Raw genomic sequence first — 21,778 nt, forward strand, 5'->3', positions numbered from 1 at the left:
TGATAATGTAAGATATAATGATAAATAAACTGTACAAATGTCAAATAAGCGAAAAATTTGCAGTTTGGGGATAAAAAATGAATATCTAAAATAATTATTTCACAAAGTAACAACAAAAGCCCCTGCGGGATTCGAACTCGGGATGAACAGATCACAAGTCCGACACTTTATCCACTCAGCTATGGAGTAAGTTACATGTTTCAGTTCATAAAATCCTTTTAATAAAACGAAATGTCATTTCGATCAGCGGTCAGCCTATTTGTGATGATGTATTTTATTCCACTTTAAAAACATTTAGCCTAAACAATGGCCATGACCATCCAGCCGTAATAAGCAATATTCGGAATGATTTCAAAATAATTAAGATTTTCTTCATCTTTCTTTCCACTAAATTAAGATACTAGTTGCTTAGAAAAGACATCTTTTTCTTTGTAATCTAAAACTGAAGCTCTCTGCTTTATTATTGGCAAACACATATGATCTCAATACTTATGACTGTGTAGAAGTGCAACTCTTCATCATTATAAACTATGTCTGGGTTGATTTTAACTCGATCAAGTTTTAAACATTTTGGATATCCAAGTTTGTCTCACAATTTGTTTATTATGAATATCTGTTTTTGAAGTTTTTGTACAATGAATCTAAAGTGTTCATTTCCTTCTTGGTAAACAACTATTGCTCAGAACAGATTGCATGTTTCATGGGATCACTTAGAATAGTCTTGTTTCCACAGGTACTCCTGTTGATACTGGTTGCCTTGGTAACAGTTTTTGGAGCAGGTATACACACAGAGGGTCCCCCAGTCAATGCTGGCTCCCACCTGGTCCACCCCCAGGTGACTCAGTAGCTGGGGCATCACCTACAGACACACACACAAAAACCCACTCTCAGATGCATGGCCGCATACATACAATTAACACATTTATAGTAATAAATGATTTATAGTAACTGTTTTTTTTTTTTAAATTTCACAGTTTAACATGCTTAACTAAAGTATTTCCAATTGTCAGTGTCAGATGTCAAGATTTACGACACAGTAAAAATGTACAGAGCACACATTTCTTTGTTATGTAAAATGTGCAACCCATTTAGGTTTCAATTTCCTGTGAAGGATTTATAGTAGCTAGATCATTAATTGACATTGATTGGAGCAGGGTCACCTTGACACACACTGTTAACATCTTCTGAGGCCTGTTCAGCAGAGCAGAGCTGCGTTTAAGATCGTAGCTGCTATGCAGGGCTACGTAGTTGAACGGTAACCTAGCCTAGCCACTACATAGATATTTATAGCCTAAATATTTTATGCTAAGCATCAAATTCAAGATGGCCACCTTAGTAACCACTTTGTAACAAACATGAAATCTATTTCTTTAGTGATATTTTGTTCATCCCTTCAGTTATAATGAATTTTAACATGTATATTTCCGCTTGAAATTAACAATTTTGTCGAACTAATAAGCGGGTAGGTTAAGGCAACTCATAGTTTAATGACCGTCAAAATTATGATCAATTTAAATAATTTTTATTTTTATGAAAACAGCGCTGGATATTAATACCAAGGGAAAGAGTTCACCAAGGTATTATTTTTCTACTTCGGAATCGACTCAATCTTTGAAGCTGCCGTGCCATGGTATCACGTGACAGTTAAAAATAGATCACTTTTTTACCTTAACAAAAAATCAAAAAGTGTAACACTACCCCGAAGTTCATTTGTATGGTTTCTACAATAATTCGATTGGAAATTAGTTCATGTTTATTAGTATTACTGCTAGAATCCTATTGTACATCGCATAAAATAAATATTGTAAATATTTATCTGAAACCCTCTCAACTTCTAAAATTTCATTGAAAATACTACGTATTTTTCGTTTAAAACAACAAAGCACAGGATTCTAGCAGCACTTTTCATGTAATTTAGGCATATACCGTTGATATTTACCAAAGTCATCTTTCCTAATATCCAGGGTAGTGTTACACTTTTGCCATTTTTTGTACACACTGACAGAGGAAAGGCTGGTCAAGCCATATAAATGTCGATCCCCTTACCTTACAACACTCGCTGATTAAACAAAATATCCATGCCTGTATTATCCTGATTATATTCGAACTGACACTCATCTAAATCTTAGGTATCCGTATTAAATAAGTCTTATTTCGGCATTGTTTACACTGCATTCCGATAATTTGTCTCCCGACATGATCTTCTCTTTTAAACATGCTTGTGACGTCATCAATGATAATTATACGTAATAGAGAGAAATCGAAGATATATTCAGTTAGAAGAGTTTCTAGTGATATTTCATGTCTGTAATTTTTATAATATAAACCAGAGATAAAGTTAAAATCGACATGTTTCTGAGTAAAATATGACATCATGCTGCTTATTGTGACGTCATATCGATTAGAGGAATTTGATCGCTGTGAGTTGCCTTATCATACCCGCGTAGTCTGTAGTTGAATATTTCCACTTCAAATTTGAGACCTAGCAGCTAACTTATCAGTCCGTTCAATAGACCTAGATATTTACAATCTAGCAGCTAGGCTAGCTGCTACGATCTTGAAAGCAGCCCAGGTGCTCACCAGAATTCCCTCTATGCATTTTACGCAAATTTTGGCGAGCGACTCATGAGCATCGATCTGTCTGCTAAACAGGCCTATATATACAACTCTTCATGTGCAGAAAACAGATTTTTTAAAATGAAATCTTCTCACTTTGATATAATTGTACTAGTTTTCAGTGTCTGTAGAATATACAATTATCATCTTGGTACTGTATATTTTGTCCACCTGGACATCAAATCAAACTGATAATTCCATTCTGTATACAATGCCATGTCTTTACAGTTTATTGTTGAGACTATAACATAATCATTTGATGTAGAATATATACATGTACATGCATGTATATTGATAAACATTAAGTCTTGACACATTTTTTTTTAAATTTCTGATTCTGTTTGACTTATAAAAAGACCTGTATTGATAGAAAATTCAAGTTGTTCGTAAGAATTGTTTCAGTCTATGAGACCAACCTGAAACTCAAACTGTCGTTTGGCTCCACAGGTGCATTGTGGGATATTGTCTGGTTTGTTGTCATTGGATACCAACAAAGGACTGCCTTCACGGTCATATCGCAAAACCTAGGCGGAACAATTACAAGTCATTTAACATATCGTTTGGACTATTTTATCACATGCAATATTGCAAGTTCTCATTCACTTATTTCAGACAAACTTTTAAATTACCTTTAAAATATATGCAAATTTAAACAAATTTCTGTGGAATAATGAACAGAGTTGGTGGCTCATTATTTGTGGATATTTCTAACCCATGTACGAATTAATATCCCACTGAATTTTGAAACAGTTTTATTTAGTACCATATTCATTTTGTAAAAATGCATCCCAATATAGCAGCAGAATTGTAGCTCCACGGGAAAATCAGGTTGATGGACCTTAGAACTATAGGTCCATCAATATAAATAACTGTATGGCACGCAACATTTTGTGCGCAATAAATATACATGTTTTTATATGATTGAACCTGAAGCTCCACGGTCTGTCAACCTAAATTTCATGTGGAGCTTCAGTTCTGCCAGCTAAACACCAACCCTTTCAAAAATTGATAATCCACAAAAAATTGGCCCCCACAAAATTGAAAGATTCCACGGTCAAATCTAGTTGATTACATGTATTTCCTGGAGGAGAGTTTGGTAAACCAAACATCCAAAGATGTTAGAATTAGACTTAAAGCTGAACACCGCTGGCAAATAAGAACCGTCACACATGTATATAAACCCTTCAAATCTGCTTGCACACCCGAAACTTGTGGCCTACATGTACCGTAGTACCGGATTCCTTTTATGATCTTTGGATTTTGTGCATTTATTTCTCAATTTTTGTGCACATTCTGTTTGTAAATAATGCATTGACCTGCTTATTTGATGTAAGTGATCTACTGTCCTGGAAAATGTACTGAAAATTTGTCAAATTCATAATTTCATAGCCACTAAACACTGAACATTACGACCTCATTAAGATTGAAGCCTTTATTACAATAATGTAATGCATGCATGTACTACCTGATCCGGAGCGTGCTCGACCCGCTTCCTGAACTTGCTAAAGGTCCTGTCCTCTGATTGGTTGGACATTTTCTCCAGCTCCTCCGGAGTACAGTCCTGTAACAGTGAGCTCGCCTTGTCCGATGTCAGAAACGAACTCAGCTCTTCTTTCTTCTCAGACTCTGACTTTTCTTCCTTCTTCTGAAACTCTTCTTCTTCAATCAGTAGTTCATACTCTGGAAAGAGAACCTGTGATCTCTTCGTAGATCCGTCCTCTACAATGTACAGTAAAAACATACATCAATATCAAATTTATATAAATAAAAATAATTCTATGTTTTTAGCCAACTTTGAAGATTAATAATAAAATTGCAAGAGCAATATGATAGGTTCAGCAAAATGCAAATTCGAAAAATTCAGAAATATGTACGATAGAAAATAACAAAAAAACTTTGATTATCAAAAGTGATTTTTCTGGGAAATCCATCTCCCCAGGAGTCTAGGTCAAATCTTTAGTCATTTGCAATAGATCCTTTGGATGGAGGACCTGGGACATGTAGGAGATTCAGTTCCATATGTATTAAAAAGTTGCAATTTAACATACTTGTCGCAAATTTGCGACTTGCAATATTTCATTCCAAAATTCCCCCCCCACATTTTACTACAGATATTGTCACTTTTACTTGCCTCTGATACTGTAGATTCCTTATTAAATGCGAGGAATTAATATATCCGCATAAAATCGCAAGAATCAACTAATGTGAACTTTAAAATCTTGTTTTTATTTTCAGACAGTTTAGAACTATATGAAATTATAACAAAAAATTGTTACTCACAATTTTATATTCTCACTATTTGATGGAAAACAACGGACTTGCGGAACTTAAAGTACTCGTTCAAAAAATAGGGAATTTACAGTATTAATATAAACAACATTATCAGCCCTGTAAAATAGAGTGGTTGAGTTTATTTACATGTCAAATGGTGACCTTGATCTGCAAGTAAATTAATCATATTTCTTCATTTTTCGTGGTTGGATAGTATTTTTAAGAGAAAATTTCAGGAAAGTAAAGATGTGACATCAGTCTGTGGAACTTAAAGAGGTTCGATCCTCTGATTTTGGGTAGCCATTTTGTGTCACCTCTAGTCTGGAAATTCTGTGTCATATATGAATTCTACTTGTAAATTCCTTTTTTACTATGCCAAATAAACTCTATTGAATAAAATAGTGAAGAAAAAATTCCATATTTAGAGAGTGTAGTAAGGGACTATATTTTGTGGCGGAAGGTTTTTAAGAAGAAAATGAACATTTTTCATAACTCAGTTGTTTTAGAGTACCATAATTTTAGCTTTCTTATTTTCCGTGCAGACCAAATTCTCAGATAGTTTATGCATTGGGATATCTTCGTATTGTTTCAAAGAACATATTTCAATAATATTTCAATATTTCTATCGACATACATTGGCATGTTTAAGTGATATTTCATAAAAGTAAAGAAAAAATCAACTCCAATTTCCCGCTAAAATTAGCTTATTTCATGCCATATCTCAAAATTTACATCATAGACCCATACTTTTGGTTTTATTTTCTGAATATTTAAGTTTCTTTTGACAAGTCTGTCATAATTTGAGAAAAAGTTTAAGACTTTTAAATTATTTAATTGCATGTTAAATAATAAATAACAAGAGGCCCATGGGCCACATCGCTCACCCGAACAACAGTTCCTTGTAACATTCTATTTCATAGCATATGTTATTTCTATTTTAAACTTTGAACCCCTTTCTGGGGCCCCAGTATTAGTCCGGGGTTTATGGTTGGCTTTAACAACTACACTATTTGAGGATCCTTGCATTGTAATCTCACAAACTGTAGCATTGTAGTTCTCAAGAAGAAATTTTTTAAACATTTTCCATATATATTTCTATGTTAAACTTTGAACCCCACTTGGGGCCTCAGTATTGGTCTGGGGGTCTTAGGGCCCAAGTATTAGTCCGGGGGTCACAATTTTACCAATTTAGAATCTACAATAGCCAATTATGCTTGCATAGTAATCTCACAAACTGTTGCACTGTAGTTCTTGAGAACAAGATTTTTAAACATGTTCCCTATATATTTCTATGTTAATTTTGAACCTCTTCTTGGGCCCTAATATTAGTCTGGGGGTCACGGCTTCCACTATTTAGAAACTTTACAATTTGAGAATGCTTGCATAGTAATCTCACAAATTGAAGCATTGTAGTTCTCCTCCATAAGATTTTTAAACATGTTCCCTCCTATCTTTCTATGTGAAACATTGAACCCCTTCTTCTGGAGCCCCAGTATTAGATCGCTTTTATAATTTAACGTTTTCACTATTTGAGGATCCATGTAAAGTAATCTCACAAAGTATGACACTGTAGTTCTCGAAAAGATTTTTTTAAACGTTTCCTATATATTTCTATGTTAAACTTTGAACCCCTCTTGATGCCCAAGTATTAGTCCGAGGGTCATGATTTAACACTTTAGAATCTACAATTGCCAAGGATGTATGCATAGTAATATCCCAAACTGTTGCATTGTAGTTCTTGAGAAGAAGATTTAACTTTGAACCCTGCCTGGGAGCCCAGTTTTTGCCCGGGGGTCACAATTTTAACATATAGAATTTTCACTATACATACAAGCTTTTGTATAAATATTGGAATTTCTGGTGCAGTGGTTCTTGATATGAAGATTTTTAAACAATTTCCCTACATATTTCTATGTTTAAGTTGTAGCCCGGACCGCCTGGGGCCCCAGTTTTGGTCCAGGGGTCACGATTTTTACAATTCAGAATCTTCACTATATATACAAGCTTTTGTGTAAATGTTGGCATTTCTGGTGCAGTGGTTTTTGAGAAAGAAATTTTAAACATTTATCCTATGGATTTTCATGTTAAACTTTGAACCATGCCTGGGGCCCCAGTTTTGGTCCGGGGGTCACAATTTTTAAAATTTAGAATTTTCACTATATATAAAAGCTTTTGTGTGAATATTGGCTTTTCTGGTGCAGTGGTTCGTGAAGATTTTTAAACATTTATCCTATGGATTTCTATGTTAAACTTTAAACCCCGCCTGGGGCCTTAGTTTTGGTCCAGGAGTCGTGATTTTTATAATTCAGAATCTTCACTATATATACAAGTTTTTGTGTAAATATTGGCATTTCTGGTGCAGTGGGTCTTGAGAAGATGATTTTTAAACATTTTTCCTACGTATTTCCATGTTAAATTTTGCACCCTGCCTGGGGCCCCAGTTTTGGTCCGGGGGGTCGCAATTTTTACAATTTAGAATCTTCACTATATATACAAGCTTTTGTGTAAATATTGGCATTTCTGGTGCAGTGGTTCTTGAGAAGAAGATTTTCAAACATTTTTCCATTGTATTTCCATGTTAAATTTTGAACCCCGCCTGGGGCCCCAGTTTTGATCCGGGGGTCACGATTTTTACAATTTAGAATCTTCACTATATATACAAGCTTTTGTGTAAATATTGGCATTTCAGGTGCAGTGGTTCTTGAGAAGAAGATTTTTAAAGACATGCACCCTATTTTCACTGTTTCGTAATTATCTCCCCTTTAAAAAGGGTTGTACACTTTATTTTAACAATTTAGAATCCCCTTTTCATAAGGATGCTTTGTACTAAGTTTGGTTAAATTTGGTCCAGAGGTTTTTGAGAAGAAGTCAAAAATGTGAAAAGTTTACAGACGGACAGACAGACAGACGGACGGACAGACGGACGACGGACAACGGGTGATCAGAAAAGCTCACTTGAACCTTCGGTTCAGGTGAGCTAAAAATAGTATTTTTTCAGTGCAAAAAGGTCAAAATATCAATAAGAAGAAAAAATTGCAAACTTTTTCATTATGATAATTTTAATTTTATTAATTCTAAATAATGTAAATTTGTATTTGATACCATGGTTCATTTCGATAAAAAATTATAGAGGGAAAAGCGATTTATGTGCAATTTGCATTCTCAGTGCAGAAAGGTCATATTAAATACACCGTAGCACCAAAAGGAGTATATAGACCGGGTCTTATTTTTAATTTTAAAAAAAGATGCAATAAATAGTGCTAATTGCTGCATTCAGTACCTGACATTATATTAAAAATACCATATTTTTTTAATAACCTAATTGTTTCACTGAAATGAAATAATCATTAAATAAAAAAAATTAAAATTGAATATCTGAATATAGAATAGCAATACTATAGTTGAACACCCCCCCCCCCTCTCTCTCTCTCTCTCTTGCTTAAAGCTGACATGAATTCATAAATACGCATTACATGTATTACCCTTTTATCTCCAACTACCGCCATATTAGTTGTCAATTTCTATTGTTCTGCCTATCGCTACACACCCCCTATATAAGGCCGAAAGCACTATTCATGCTTTACCGCATTCAGGTATTTCATTCACCCGAACACGTTACCTTGGACGAAAAGACGTGTAAAAACGCGTTTTGAACAAAAAATAATATGACAACCACTGCACTGGCAAGAAATATTCAATGAACGACGAAACAAGACAAACTGAAATCCAGACACTGATGCTTAAAAAATCCTCGATAATTGTAGACCGTTTTCCTGTGTATGTTATAACATTGCACATGCGCAATCACACACTGTGGCAGATCGAGCATTGTCAATGATCGCATGGATTTTTTTTGTAGGAAAAGATGTCACGTTGTTACTTTCTTGGGTTTACTATCATTTATCTACTGTGTTAGATGTAGTGCCGCCAGGGTTTTCAAAAAGATGCAGACGTTATGCACTCTGTATGATCGACACACGTGTTCGATGTGCATGTGAAGTAAGGCAGTACTATTTGTGCAAAATAGTACGGATACATTAGAAATTCTTTCAAAGAATAAATATATTTTGTATTTTATTCGTTGCTGTTTCCTTTATTCTTTACTACAAAGATTTTACTACAATATGTTGTTCATGCATTTAGAAGTCCGTGTAACCTGAATGCCTCGATCGGAAAGCAACCGACCGCAACTTTTTCAACCGGTATATATACCTCAGTGGCAGTAGAGGAGCGATCGAAAGTAATATGGCGACCAAATGCTTTTATGAATTCATGTCAGCTTTAAGATTAGAATAGCAATACTATAGTTGAACACCCCCCCTCTCTCTCTCTCTCTTGCTTAAGATTAGAATAGCAATACTAAAGTTGAACACCCCCCTCTCTCTCTCTCTCTCTCTTGCTTGAGATTAGAATAGCAATACTATAGTTGAACACCCCCCTCTCTCTCTCTCTCTCTCTTGCTTAAGATTAGAATAGCAATACTATAGTTGAACACCCCCCTCTCTCTCTCTCTTGCTTAAGATTAGAATAGCAATACTAAAGTTGAACACCCCCCCTCTCTCTCTCTCTCTCTCTTGCTTGAGATTAGAATAGCAATACTATAGTTGAACACCCCCCTCTCTCTCTCTCTCTCTCTTGCTTAAGATTAGAATAGCAATACTATAGTTGAACACCCCCCTCTCTCTCTCTCTTGCTTAAGATTAGAATAGCAATACTATAGTTGAACACCCCCCCCCTCTCTCTCTCTCTCTTGCTTAAGATTAGAATAGCAATACTAAAGTTGAACACCCCCCTCTCTCTCTCTCTTGCTTAAGATTAGAATAGTGATACTTTAGTTGAACACCCCCCTCTCTCTCTCTTGCTTAAGATTAGAATAGCAATACTATAGTTGAACACCCCCTCTCTCTCTCTCTCTTGTTTAAGATTAGAATAGCAATACTATAGTTGAACACCCCCTCTCTCTCTCTCTCTCTCTCTTGCTTAAGATTAGAATAGTGATACTATAGTTGAACACCCCCCTCTCTCTCTCTTGCTTAAGATTAGAATAGCAATACTATAGTTGAACACCCCCTCTCTCTCTCTCTCTTGCTTAAGATTAGAATAGCAATACTATAGTTGAACACCCCCTCTCTCTCTCTCTCTCTCTCTCTCTCTCTTGCTTAAGATTAGAATAGCAATACTATAGTTGAACACCCCCCTCTCTCTCTCTCTTGCTTAAGATTAGAATAGCAATACTATAGTTGAACACCCCCCCCCCCTCTCTCTCTTGCTTAAGATTAGAATAGCAATACTATAGTTGAACACCCCCCCCCCCTCTCTCTCTCTCTCTTGCTTAAGATTAGAATAGCAATACTAAAGTTGAACACCCCCCCTCTCTCTCTCTCTCTCTCTTGCTTGAGATTAGAATAGCAATACTATAGTTGAACACCCCCCTCTCTCTCTCTCTCTCTCTTGCTTAAGATTAGAATAGTGATACTTTAGTTGAACACCCCCCTCTCTCTCTCTCTTGCTTAAGATTAGAATAGCAATACTATAGTTGAACACCCCCCCTCTCTCTCTCTCTCTCTTGCTTAAGATTAGAATAGCAATACTAAAGTTGAACACCCCCCTCTCTCTCTCTCTTGCTTAAGATTAGAATAGTGATACTTTAGTTGAACACCCCCCTCTCTCTCTCTTGCTTAAGATTAGAATAGCAATACTATAGTTGAACACCCCCTCTCTCTCTCTCTCTTGTTTAAGATTAGAATAGCAATACTATAGTTGAACACCCCCCTCTCTCTCTCTCTCTCTCTCTTGCTTAAGATTAGAATAGTGATACTATAGTTGAACACCCCCCTCTCTCTCTCTTGCTTAAGATTAGAATAGCAATACTATAGTTGAACACCCCCTCTCTCTCTCTCTCTTGCTTAAGATTAGAATAGCAATACTATAGTTGAACACCCTCTCTCTCTCTCTCTCTCTCTCTCTCTCTTGCTTAAGATTAGAATAGCAATACTATAGTTGAACACCCCCCTCTCTCTCTCTCTTGCTTAAGATTAGAATAGCAATACTATAGTTGAACACCCCCCCCTCTCTCTCTTGCTTAAGATTAGAATAGCAATACTATAGTTGAACACCCCCCCCCCTCTCTCTCTCTCTTGCTTAAGATTAGAATAGCAATACTATAGTTGAACACCCCCCTCTCTCTCTCTCTTGCTTAAGATTAGAATAGCAATACTATAGTTGAACACCCCCCTCTCTCTCTCTCTTGCTTAAGATTAGAATAGCAATACTAAAGTTGAACACCCCCCTCTCTCTCTCTCTTGCTTAAGATTAGAATAGCAATACTATAGTTGAACACCCCCCCTCTCTCTCTCTCTCTCTCTTGCTTAAGATTAGAATAGCAATACTATACTTGAACACACCTCTCTCTCTCTCTCTCTCTCTCTCTCTCTCTCTCTCTCTCTCTCTGTTGCCATTTTAAAAAAAATACATAACATATAATACCAGCCAGCAGAATCGTAAACCAGTCACTGATGTCAACAATTTATGTGTTCGAAAAAGTTTAACAAGTAAATTATTCTGTAACGCACAGAACCGATAATCTCTTAAAGATTTCTCAAAGAAATGAAGTACCTGGTAATTATCACTTGATTGAATTGAAATAGGTATGGACAAATAATACCGCCTTACAGAATGGATGCTTCCTTACATGCCAAATGACGGGTGTCTTGTATTCACAAAGGGTGAATTTGATTGAATGATATGAATACCTCGAGTTGCCAGAGTTGTCAATAAAACACATATTGTATGACACTAGTGTTGAACATTTGAAAAGTTTACTCCTGCTTCTAGTGAAAACACAAGATTTTCAAGATGGCGAAAAAAGATGAGCAAGAAGAAACAGTGTTTTGTCTGTTTTACCATGAGCGCATGTTTGTCTATTGATCTCCTTTTAACATAAGCTTATATTTATAAATACTAATGTAGATGATAACCCGAGCAAGAGTGGGAATTGACACTTTACACATTATTATGATATAATGCTTAATAATTTGAACCATATTTTTTTGTTCATTTTTGTAGAGACTCTGTTCAATTTTTTTCCTTATCTTATTTTTTAAAATTGAAATAAAAAACAAACTGCTTTTTTATTGTATTTATTTCAAACCAGTGAATGGGTATTTAGTGTATATCTCTCTTAATTTGGTTCTTTAGGTCAATATTCAATATAATTTCTATTACTGTCCCAAATAAGAATTTCAGATACAAACAATCTGCAGGGGGGCATCCCCATTAAACTTCCCCGTTTCATACATACATCATTTATCCATATAGACGTAGAATACAATAATCTGTTCATTAATGTTTACAAATTAATGTCTGTCGTGGTTTGAAAATCTATGAAATTAAAACACACTAGGTTATGCATTTTTATCCATTTGCATGCATATTTTAAAACAAAGTTGTCAGATTCAAAGTATCTGCCAGATGGTTAACTCGCTCTACACTTTCCGCCATAATGTCAATTAGTCAACCCGTTTCTGGCCACCCTGCTCTAGAAAGTTCTTTCCATTGATACTAAAGTCGCAATAATTGTTCCATTTATAATATTTATTAACTTTTTGTATTAATCAAAGTCCAATCCAAGGTATCTGCTCGCGATGCATGATGAACTCGTCCTACACTTTTCGTTAATTTTGTCAATCCGCGTTCTTGGTAACCCCGTTCTGGAAAGTTCTCTCACCAGAGGCCATGCTTTCCAAGCGAATGAGTATCAAAACTAAAATCGGCCACTAAAGAAACGAATTGACTCATTTTATTTTCTCAACATTTGTCAAATATTAATTTTTATGTATTATCTAAATAGGCTCACAGTAAATATTTTCACTCTTTGCGTAATCATTCAATATTATTTCATTGCAAGTATATATTTTGATCGAGACTATCCCTGACTTGGATCCGCCAAAGTGTGTCCACCACCTTATCCTCATTTTTGCTATTTCGGGCTTGTTTATTGAAAACGAAAGTAGGTTTTTAATTAATTTCACAATAATAACTTATCAGCTAAAATTCAATTATACCTTACGGACATCATCACATATGTGTTGATATACCAAAAGTGTAAGCAGTTACTCTGGTGCAGGTGTTTTGTAGTTTATTTGCAAAATGCCTTAATTCATAAGTATAGATACAACTACCATTAAAAGGAGTACAATAGATAAACCTGCGCTGACTATGTATTAAGTCAGTAAAAAAGTGGGCGTTCGACTCATTTACCCATTGGAGATTCAAGAAAATATAATGACCCCTACCTATGACAATGACTTCATTCTTTGTAAAAAATGAACTTTAAATTGATTTAATTTCATAAAGTTACAGTTAAGACATTGACAATTCCTACAATTAAAAGAAACATTTTAAACATTTATTTTGTCGCAATATTTAAATGTCCTTAAGCATGTTAAGTGCAGTCATCCTTTGTTTTAAAAACAAACGACACAAAAGGGTTGCTATTTCACTGGCCCCTTATTAACATTTGCCCCTGATGTCGAGGCGGCTCTGATAGTTTTACGATTTTGCCATCGCTATAAATAAAGTTCATAATGTTTTGGCAAATGAAAAATTAAATGTGTACACTTTGTTCACTAATATTTCTGAAGTTTGTTTTTGTTTAAAGGCCGAACATTTTTACCGGGTGGTAAATCTCAGGTGAGGGCGGGGCTTAATTATTAGAGGTGTGAAAGCCTCCGGGGCTTGCAGTCTATCTGTGGTCGTGAACGCTGCTAATCGCTATACACAGGAAGCAAATTAATACACAGGAAATAAATAATTAGTCAGAATTGGTCTTAGTTTATTTGTTCTAATGACCATACGAAGCGATTTTATACGGAAATGGTATGTGTCGTCCGAATTTTCTCTAAGCACACGTGTGTAAAGCACAATTGAAAAAATGCAGTAAATCAATTTTGCTATAAAAGTATAACTCAGTACACTGTGTTTAGCACTTGACATTGTTTCAAAAGTTAATTTTAACAATTATAATAGTATAAGAAAACCATACGACTGGTAAGAATGTGGAATGTAAAGACAGCCATTATACGTCGAAAATTAATGGAATTTCTTTTTCCATGGAGTGACGTTTACACACACCAATTTCTTACCAGTAAATATAGCTTTAGTAGCATATATTGTACGTTTGTTGTAAAAAGAAAATTTGATATGTTTTGGAGCTGTCTATGCATTTTCGTGGAATTTATTAGGTCACACACATTCAACATAATTCAAATATAAATTGTGCGTATTTACAATCACTGAATAATTATTTTTCATAACCAATTTTAATACTGGTAATGTTTAAAAATCAATTTTCAATTCCCCCTTTTAATACATGACGGAAGATATCAAAGATAATGTTGTTAATTGCTAGTTAACAGAAATCCGCGGACCTGGCCAGATCACGCTTGGACGATCACGTCAATCAAACTGGGTGCTATTGTTTCAAACTTGATTGACAAGCGGCATCATTTTGAAGTTTGTACAGGTAAAAAAGGGGGCGTTTGTAAAATGTTCGGCCTTTAAGATCAATGCTTAACATTAATCATTCTGGGTACGAAACCATTAACTGTTCCCTTTTCTAAACATTCCCATGATGCAGTTTGGTTTGCTATTTTGTTTGCCCATATTTTAAAAAGAAATCGTCAGCAGCTTTAAAATAATATTAAAATGTCCAAAACTAGCGTTAATCTTTGTGATTTGGTCCATGGAGTAAGTTGTTCTTATCAAATATACATTTATTTAACACATGTATGTATGTACCTACCTTCAGAGTTGGAGCAATTTTGTTTGTGTCCATTTTTCCAATCAATAACCTGATGTTCTTTAGAACAGTAAGAGCGAGAGTGACATTTAGCACAACATTTCGGCCCTGCAATTCCACAGACCGCACATAGGTTATCCCCCTTACTGGGGATGGGCGTAGCAGGAGTTGGGGGGTCGGGGCTGTAAAAGTCATTGTCTCGTGGAAGCTGAGACCTCACCACACAGAAAGGTGCGTTGGAGTTTGGCTGGTGACAGTTCGGGTTCTTACACAGAAAAACAAAAACCGTCCGATGAAAAGCATTGCTGTCATCCTCAACTGGTGCATAAACTTGAAGTAAAAATATGCATATCCCACAGCATTTCGGACATTGTAGTTGATTTGGGGTAGGTAATGGTGCAAGTGACAACCATGCTGGCTTTCCACCGATTTTACTGGGGAAATGTTGACATGTTAAATTTTCTGGGTCAGTTTTTTCCACAAAACCCAAATCCACGTGCGATTTTTCTGCCATGTTTACGTTCGTTCAAATGCAATAGAGAACGAGAATAAGACCCGAGGAGTTCCGGATAGGTAATATTTTAATCATTTAGGCGTTTGTCATAAGCTCGATTTTGCATAAGGTCGTGGAACTTTCGAGAAAAAGGAGTTCAAAAAGTGAAAGTAGAAAAGCGTCGAAGCAAACAACTCCGCAGTTACTTCGGCGAGGATTTTTTGGTGCATAATGTCCGGCCATGGTCACAGCCACGGAGGAGGGTGTGGGGGAAATCACGACTGTGATGAACACCTGACAGAGGATCAGCTGGCAGCGGCGTACAGCCTTTACACGAAAATAAACATGGAAGCAGTCCAATGCCTGAACACCGACAGTCCGGCAAAATGTGTCTTCAAACCCTGGGACCAGAGACTTGACAGAGAAAAGGTGAGGGACACAACATTGATTCTTATATTTAGATCTAATTGTCTTTTATGATGCGACCGTTGGGGCGAGCGCAGCATAAATTACACACGGCTATATATGTATGTTTCAGACACATGTAAATGATAAAAAATAAATTCTATTTCTATCAGGTTGCAGCCACTATCAATCGCTGATGACACTGCCACTTTGGCGCACGTCCAAAATTAAAGAAAATAAAAATAAGTTCTGTTTTAGTATCTAAAATATGCAAATGATATGCAAGCAAAAACAACACGATCAATTTAATCAGGTACTTAAGCAACCCTTGTTAAAGGGTTGTTACCAAAAGGATGCAGTAAATGATTAAAAATAAAAATGTTTAATGCTGCAGTATGCATGGATAAAAATTTATGGTTTATGGTGTGGTCGGGTGAAGGGCGAAGCTGATAATAACATGATTACAGTTACACGATCAGATTCATTAGAAACATGCTCAGTTGGATGTAGCTGCAGGTCTGTAGCTCGAGAACTTGCATGGATGACCTGGGAGTAATGCCTCCCATTGTAAAAATCTGCAATTTAGGGTGCACCAAAAAATGCACTAGTTTTGGACAAATAACCCATATTTACACACAACTTCTGTGGAAAAAATTAGTACCAATAAACTCTTCAGTCTATTGATATCAAAACTTTCTCTTAACCACGCTACCGACCTTGGAAATTAAAGTATGTTAAATTCACATGGAGATCAAGAGTCGCCATTTTTACATGTAAACAAACTGCACCACTTCAATTTACGGGGCTGGTGATGGTATAGTGATGGTATCTATAGTAAAATGTCCGAGAATTTTTTAGGAATCAAATACATGTATTTGTATAAAATTTGTTCGAAAAAAAAGTTAATCAGTCCAAATCTAGCGCAGTTTTTTTGTGCGCCGTAAATTGCAGATTTTTACAATGGGAGGCACTGTAGCTCCCAGGTCGTCCATCCAAATTTTTTCAGACCAGGAGCTACAGACCTGCAGCTAAGTTGGATATGCTTATTTATTTATTCATTAGTATCATTATGCTAAATGTTGTATGCTCTGCCTAAATCTAGTCACTGTGAAGTCATGCTTGTATATAGAGCAGAAATCACTCAACAATTTCTTGTCAAAGTAACCATTTTCTGAACAATTTTCCAAGAATATAGCTTAAAACAACTCCATGTAGTTTCAAAACATTTTTTGATTCAGCAGAATGCTTTATTCATCTTTTAAATGCATGACATTCTTAAGAATTAAGATACACTATATATATAGCCATATGCAATTGACACAAAATTGTGGTTACAATTCTGACGACAGAATTTTCAGCATGTCAAAGAGCAGGTATAGGTCAAATTTTCTCTTTTCCCAAGCGTTGTTGTTAGAATTCACATTGCTTCCTGATGCTTAGTTTACTTAGTATACATAATTTATTATCTTAAAACATTGCATTTGAATGGCATTGAGAAGGGTTCAGACAGGGGTTGTTTCAAAACAAATAATCTGAACCTTTTCATTTCAGTGAATGAGATGAGCCTTGTTTGGGCACAAAGGGATTTATCATAAAAAATTATTGTCAAAATATTAAGCAAAAAGTGGTGGAAGTAAGAAATTTTGGGAAAGGGTGTAAATCTTCCATCTGGCTATGGTTGAATGAGAAGAATTGTCTCATTATGATAGCTGTAATAAAAGTATTAAGGTATTCAATGTATAATGAAGGGATATTGAACAATTTTGAATCATTTTGAACTAGCTAAATATGTGTTGCTAGATAACTATGAAAGTGAAATGAACCAAATTCACATGACAGACAACATATTAAGAGCTGCTCATTTTGCACCTTTAAGATTTTTTAAAGAGTTATCTCCCCTTGATGAAAAAAAGAAAAATTTAATTTCGTCAAAATATCTGCGGTAAATTATTAATTTTATTTCATATTTTAATAAAGAGACAGTTTATACAGGTAATAACCAAAAGAGTTTTGCAAATTATAAGTTACTTTTCACAATATCTTAATAAAACTTATGTTGCCCATAGACTTCAATGCAAAATTCAAGGTGTAATTAGTTCGATCATAATCAAAATTTTGAAAATTCCTTTGGTGGAGTATTTTATTTTGATAACACCTTCAAAATGATATCATGATTAAGAATATTGGACCATTCATTTATTAGGTACAAAATGTGGTCGTTATACATCGAATACCTTAACTGATGTAAGCAGAACATTTTAAACAGATATTAGCGTTTGGTGAGACCTTTGATTATCAATTCACAGTTTATGTAAAATGTTGTTAACAATTACTGATGCAGTCATATCCAACTGTTAAAATTCAAATGGGTTTAAAGGTGAACTATTTATTGGTACATAAAATGTGTTAATTCATATTTAGAATACTTCATGTGATAGGGCAAGCAGGGCCAGAAGAGAGCAATGCAGACTCTGAACTAAGACTTTTGGACTTATTAACGTAATTTTCCTAAAAAATTTGTACATGTACGTAGATGTAGATATATGCAATTCAAAAAAATTCCTTGGACATTTTAATGCCGATATCATTACTAATTTGCCTTAGATTTTCTCTTAAATACACTCGATGACCATGGAAAGTAAAGTACCCTGGTATGTAAAATAATAAAATTCACATGCAGATCTAGAGTCTCTATTTTAATATGTGAACAAAAGAAACCCTACTTTTGAGATACTTCACTTTACAGGGAAAGTAAGATGTTCAGGGACAAGTGATATACGACATCTACAGGAAAATGTCCAAGAAATTTTTGGTATCAAGTATTTGTACATGTACTAAAGGTTATAGGAAATTAAGTTAAAAAGTCCAAAATTAGCACCTGTTTTGTGTTCCTTAATTGCAAATGTTTTGTACGTGAGGAACTGTAGCTCTATGGCATCTCAGCCTGAATTTTTCCATGGAGCTACAAACCTGCAGCTAGACATGTACAGGTACAATGTATTTAGGAAAAGACATGATTCCAGATTTTAGGGTAAACATTTCATATGTAATTCTTCCTAACATGCAATATCTGATATGATTTCAAGCCAAAACTAAATGTTGATGGTTTGCTTTTAGTATGTTGAGAGTGATGCAGATCCCGAGTTACTGTTCAAAATACCGTAAGTCCTGCACACCTTTTATCAATTATATAATTAAAAGTCTGTTTCTCTGTAAAAGTCAAATTTTAAGTTTACTGGTGCATATTTATAGCAATGCATGTCATTATCTGTTGCATGCATTACAGATTTACGGGATGTGTGAAACTGAAGGGCATCATTGTGATTGGTGGAGGAGGAGAAAGCCACCCCAACAAGATGAGATTGTGAGTACCCAACATCTTGTTCCCAGTCTATCTCAGCTTGTCTCAGTCTCTCAATTCTGTCTCACTCTTAGTCTGTCTTGAATAACCTGTCTCAATCTGTGTTGTCTGTCTCTGTCTGTCAAGTTTTGTCTTGGTCTGTCAAGTCTATTTTAGTCTGTCTCAAACTGTGTCAGCTTGTCTCAGTTTGTTTTGCCTGTGTCAGTCTGTCTCAGTTTGTTTTGCCTGTGTCAGTCTGTCTCAGTTTGTTTTGCCTGTGTCAATCTGTCTCAGTTTGTTTTGCCTGTCTCAGCTTGTCTCAGTTTGTTTTGCCTGTGTCAGTCTGTCTCAGTTTGTTTTGCCTGTGTCAGTCTGTTTTGCCTGTGTCAATCTGTCTCAGTTTGTTTTGCCTGTGTCAGTCTGTGTCAGTTTGTTTTGCCTGTCTCAGCTTGTCTCAGTTTGTTTTGCCTGTGTCAGTCTGTCTCAGTCTGTTTTGCCTGTGTCAGTCTGTCTCAGTCTGTTTTGCCTGTGTCAGTCTGTCTCAGTTTGTTTTGCCTGTGTCAGTCTGTCTCAGTCTGTTTTGCCTGTGTCAATCTGTCTCAGTCTGATTTGTTTGTCTCTTTCTCAGTCTGTTTCTGTTTTATCTTTTTTAGTCTATTACTTTAAGTCTGTTTGGCTGTCATTTTTTGTCTGCTTCACAATGTTTCAAATATGTTATATTTTCCAAGGTTCAAAAATGCCCCAGAGATGACCTTTGATGATGTAGGTCGGAAGGCGGACCAGGAATTTGAGCTGACACCTGACTCTGAAGGCAATGTACAGTATGGAGTCATGTAAGCATCTATTTATGGCAAATTTTACATGTAATTTTTTTATTTTATAATTGTTTAAAAAAAAATACATAAACTGGATAATGTACACATAATATGATTTGCTGGAAGAATGTTTAATTGTGAGAAAATGTTGGTTTTTTTCACTATACAGAGCTGCCAGATTTAATAGTGTTGACACACTGACAATCCACTTTCCGTCCAGCTTTGGAGGAGATAATACCAAGATCTACTACATAGGACTTAAAGGCGACTTCCACGAAGTAAGCAGTCCATTGTTACTTGTAATTTGTTGAAAGAATAACTGCCTACTAGAAATAGGTTTGTTTATAGACTAGTAGTAAATTGGTTATAATGGTATGAATGGTATAGATCCGTGATTTGTAAACACCTTGTAGAAGATGGGAGAGGGATCAGGAATTGCTCTATATATTTACCATTTGCCTTCAAATTAAATTTTGCATTGAAGACACTGGAAAATACCCAGCATAAATGGTACTTTTATCATTTCCTGCAAAAATGTCTTGTATTTTATTTTAGGCTCCTCGTCAGGAAGTTGTCATAGCAACATACGAAGCTAGACCAATGCCAGATGACCATGACACTAAATCAGACTTTGAAAATTTCCACCACCCGATCAGCTGATGTACCGGTACTTGCCTTGGTGATCCTTGTATGCTTTCATCTCAACTGTTGCTGCGTAGATGGGAAGATGTTTTTCAAAAAAATTGAATTTATTGAATTAGTTTGTCTCAGGCTAAAACATATCTTTTTGACAAGAGGCCACACGACTTATGCAGAGACACATGAGTGTTTAAATGAAGTTTACTTTTTTTGTATACATGTAGTTGATGATGAGATTAAAAGTGTAAAATTGAAGATCATGCATTATGTTTTACCATCCAGTATATGAATGAATGCCATTGAAAGTTTTAATTAATTATGGTATAATGAACACAGGATGGGCTTTATAAAGGCACTAGTGGTACCGGTGGTTCTGTTGGTTCATATACATTTTTTTCTGCAACATACTGTAAATGTTTTATGTAACAGTGCCACAAAATGAAATGTTATTGCATGTATTCACAATAACTTGAAAACAAGCTTGCTAAGTGCTTTCCAGTACTTTCAGTACTTTGATTCAACATGTTAAGAGGCACTGGTATGAATGACATGAAGCAATGAACTCATTTCAGTGGAAGCCACCTTTTGTCAAACATGCTAAAATTACTACACGCTGTCAGCCAAATGGAATTATGCTTACAGTATTTTGTATGTCACCTAGGATAATCAATGTCATTTGAAGCATTAAACAAGATATCTGAGCCAATGCTCACTAGTGATATCCCCGCTCTGATTTGAATATGCAAAATAAACAAAGTCGTCACTTAATTAACAGGTAGTTGTTGTCCGATTGGTACAAAAATAGATCCAACCTTATGGCATGCCTTATCAAAGAGTGTGTTAAAATTTCAAGCATCTGCGATTAATAGTTGCTTAGAAATCTTAGACGAAAATTTTTGTTACGGACAGACAGACAGAAGGATGGATGGACAGACACAAGGGTAAAACAGTATACCCTCGTTTGGAGCGGGGGTATAAAAAATAGTGTGGTGACCCATAGTGTGTTTTTACATGATAGGGGATCATGCATGGTCATCCGACTCGCCTCACTCTAAAGCTTTATGGGATTACTTATTAAAATACACTGTTTTGTTTGGATCCTAATTTCCAAACAGTAAGGTCATTTGTAGCATGGTCTTCCAAAGAAGGATGTACAAGATAATACATGAACATTTTTCTGTTAGCGTTTCATATCTGATGAGTGATCACATTACGTTATATGACTTTATTACTGTACAATCAGGTTTTTAAAATTATTTTTAGATCAAGGTTACAATTAAAAAACAAAACTGATGTTCTTCAAAAATTCTGTGCAGTATCAGTAGTTATCTCATCCTTTTGAACTTGACCAGTAGATGAGGTGTGAGGTTTCAGAATTTAATTACGATATAGGTTCAGGA

General features: G+C 35.4%; 2 protein-coding genes across 2 annotated transcripts; one reads left to right on the forward strand and one right to left on the reverse strand.

Annotated features, from left to right (window-relative positions):
* Window positions 1-312: 312 nt before the first annotated feature.
* LOC128167467 (programmed cell death protein 2-like) lies at window positions 313-15,283 on the reverse strand. Its single transcript, XM_052833200.1, has 4 exons — window positions 14,690-15,283; window positions 4,082-4,335; window positions 3,033-3,140; window positions 313-859 (listed from the first exon to the last, which is right to left on the reverse strand). Exons 1-4 carry the CDS (start codon window positions 15,198-15,200, stop codon window positions 707-709), a joined length of 1,026 nt encoding a protein of 341 aa, XP_052689160.1. The 5' UTR covers window positions 15,201-15,283; the 3' UTR covers window positions 313-706.
* A 37-nt stretch (window positions 15,284-15,320) lies between these two features.
* Window positions 15,321-20,633, forward strand: LOC128167468 (PITH domain-containing protein GA19395-like). The gene is made up of 6 exons (XM_052833201.1): window positions 15,321-15,608; window positions 18,702-18,745; window positions 18,871-18,948; window positions 19,653-19,757; window positions 19,909-20,017; window positions 20,295-20,633. Exons 1-6 carry the CDS (start codon window positions 15,411-15,413, stop codon window positions 20,397-20,399), a joined length of 639 nt encoding a protein of 212 aa, XP_052689161.1. The 5' UTR covers window positions 15,321-15,410; the 3' UTR covers window positions 20,400-20,633.
* The last annotated feature ends 1,145 nt before the right edge of the window (window positions 20,634-21,778 follow it).

The sequence above is a fragment of the Crassostrea angulata genome, chromosome 10 (assembly GCF_025612915.1).
Source record: "Crassostrea angulata isolate pt1a10 chromosome 10, ASM2561291v2, whole genome shotgun sequence".
Lineage (NCBI taxonomy): Eukaryota > Metazoa > Mollusca > Bivalvia > Ostreida > Ostreidae > Magallana > Magallana angulata.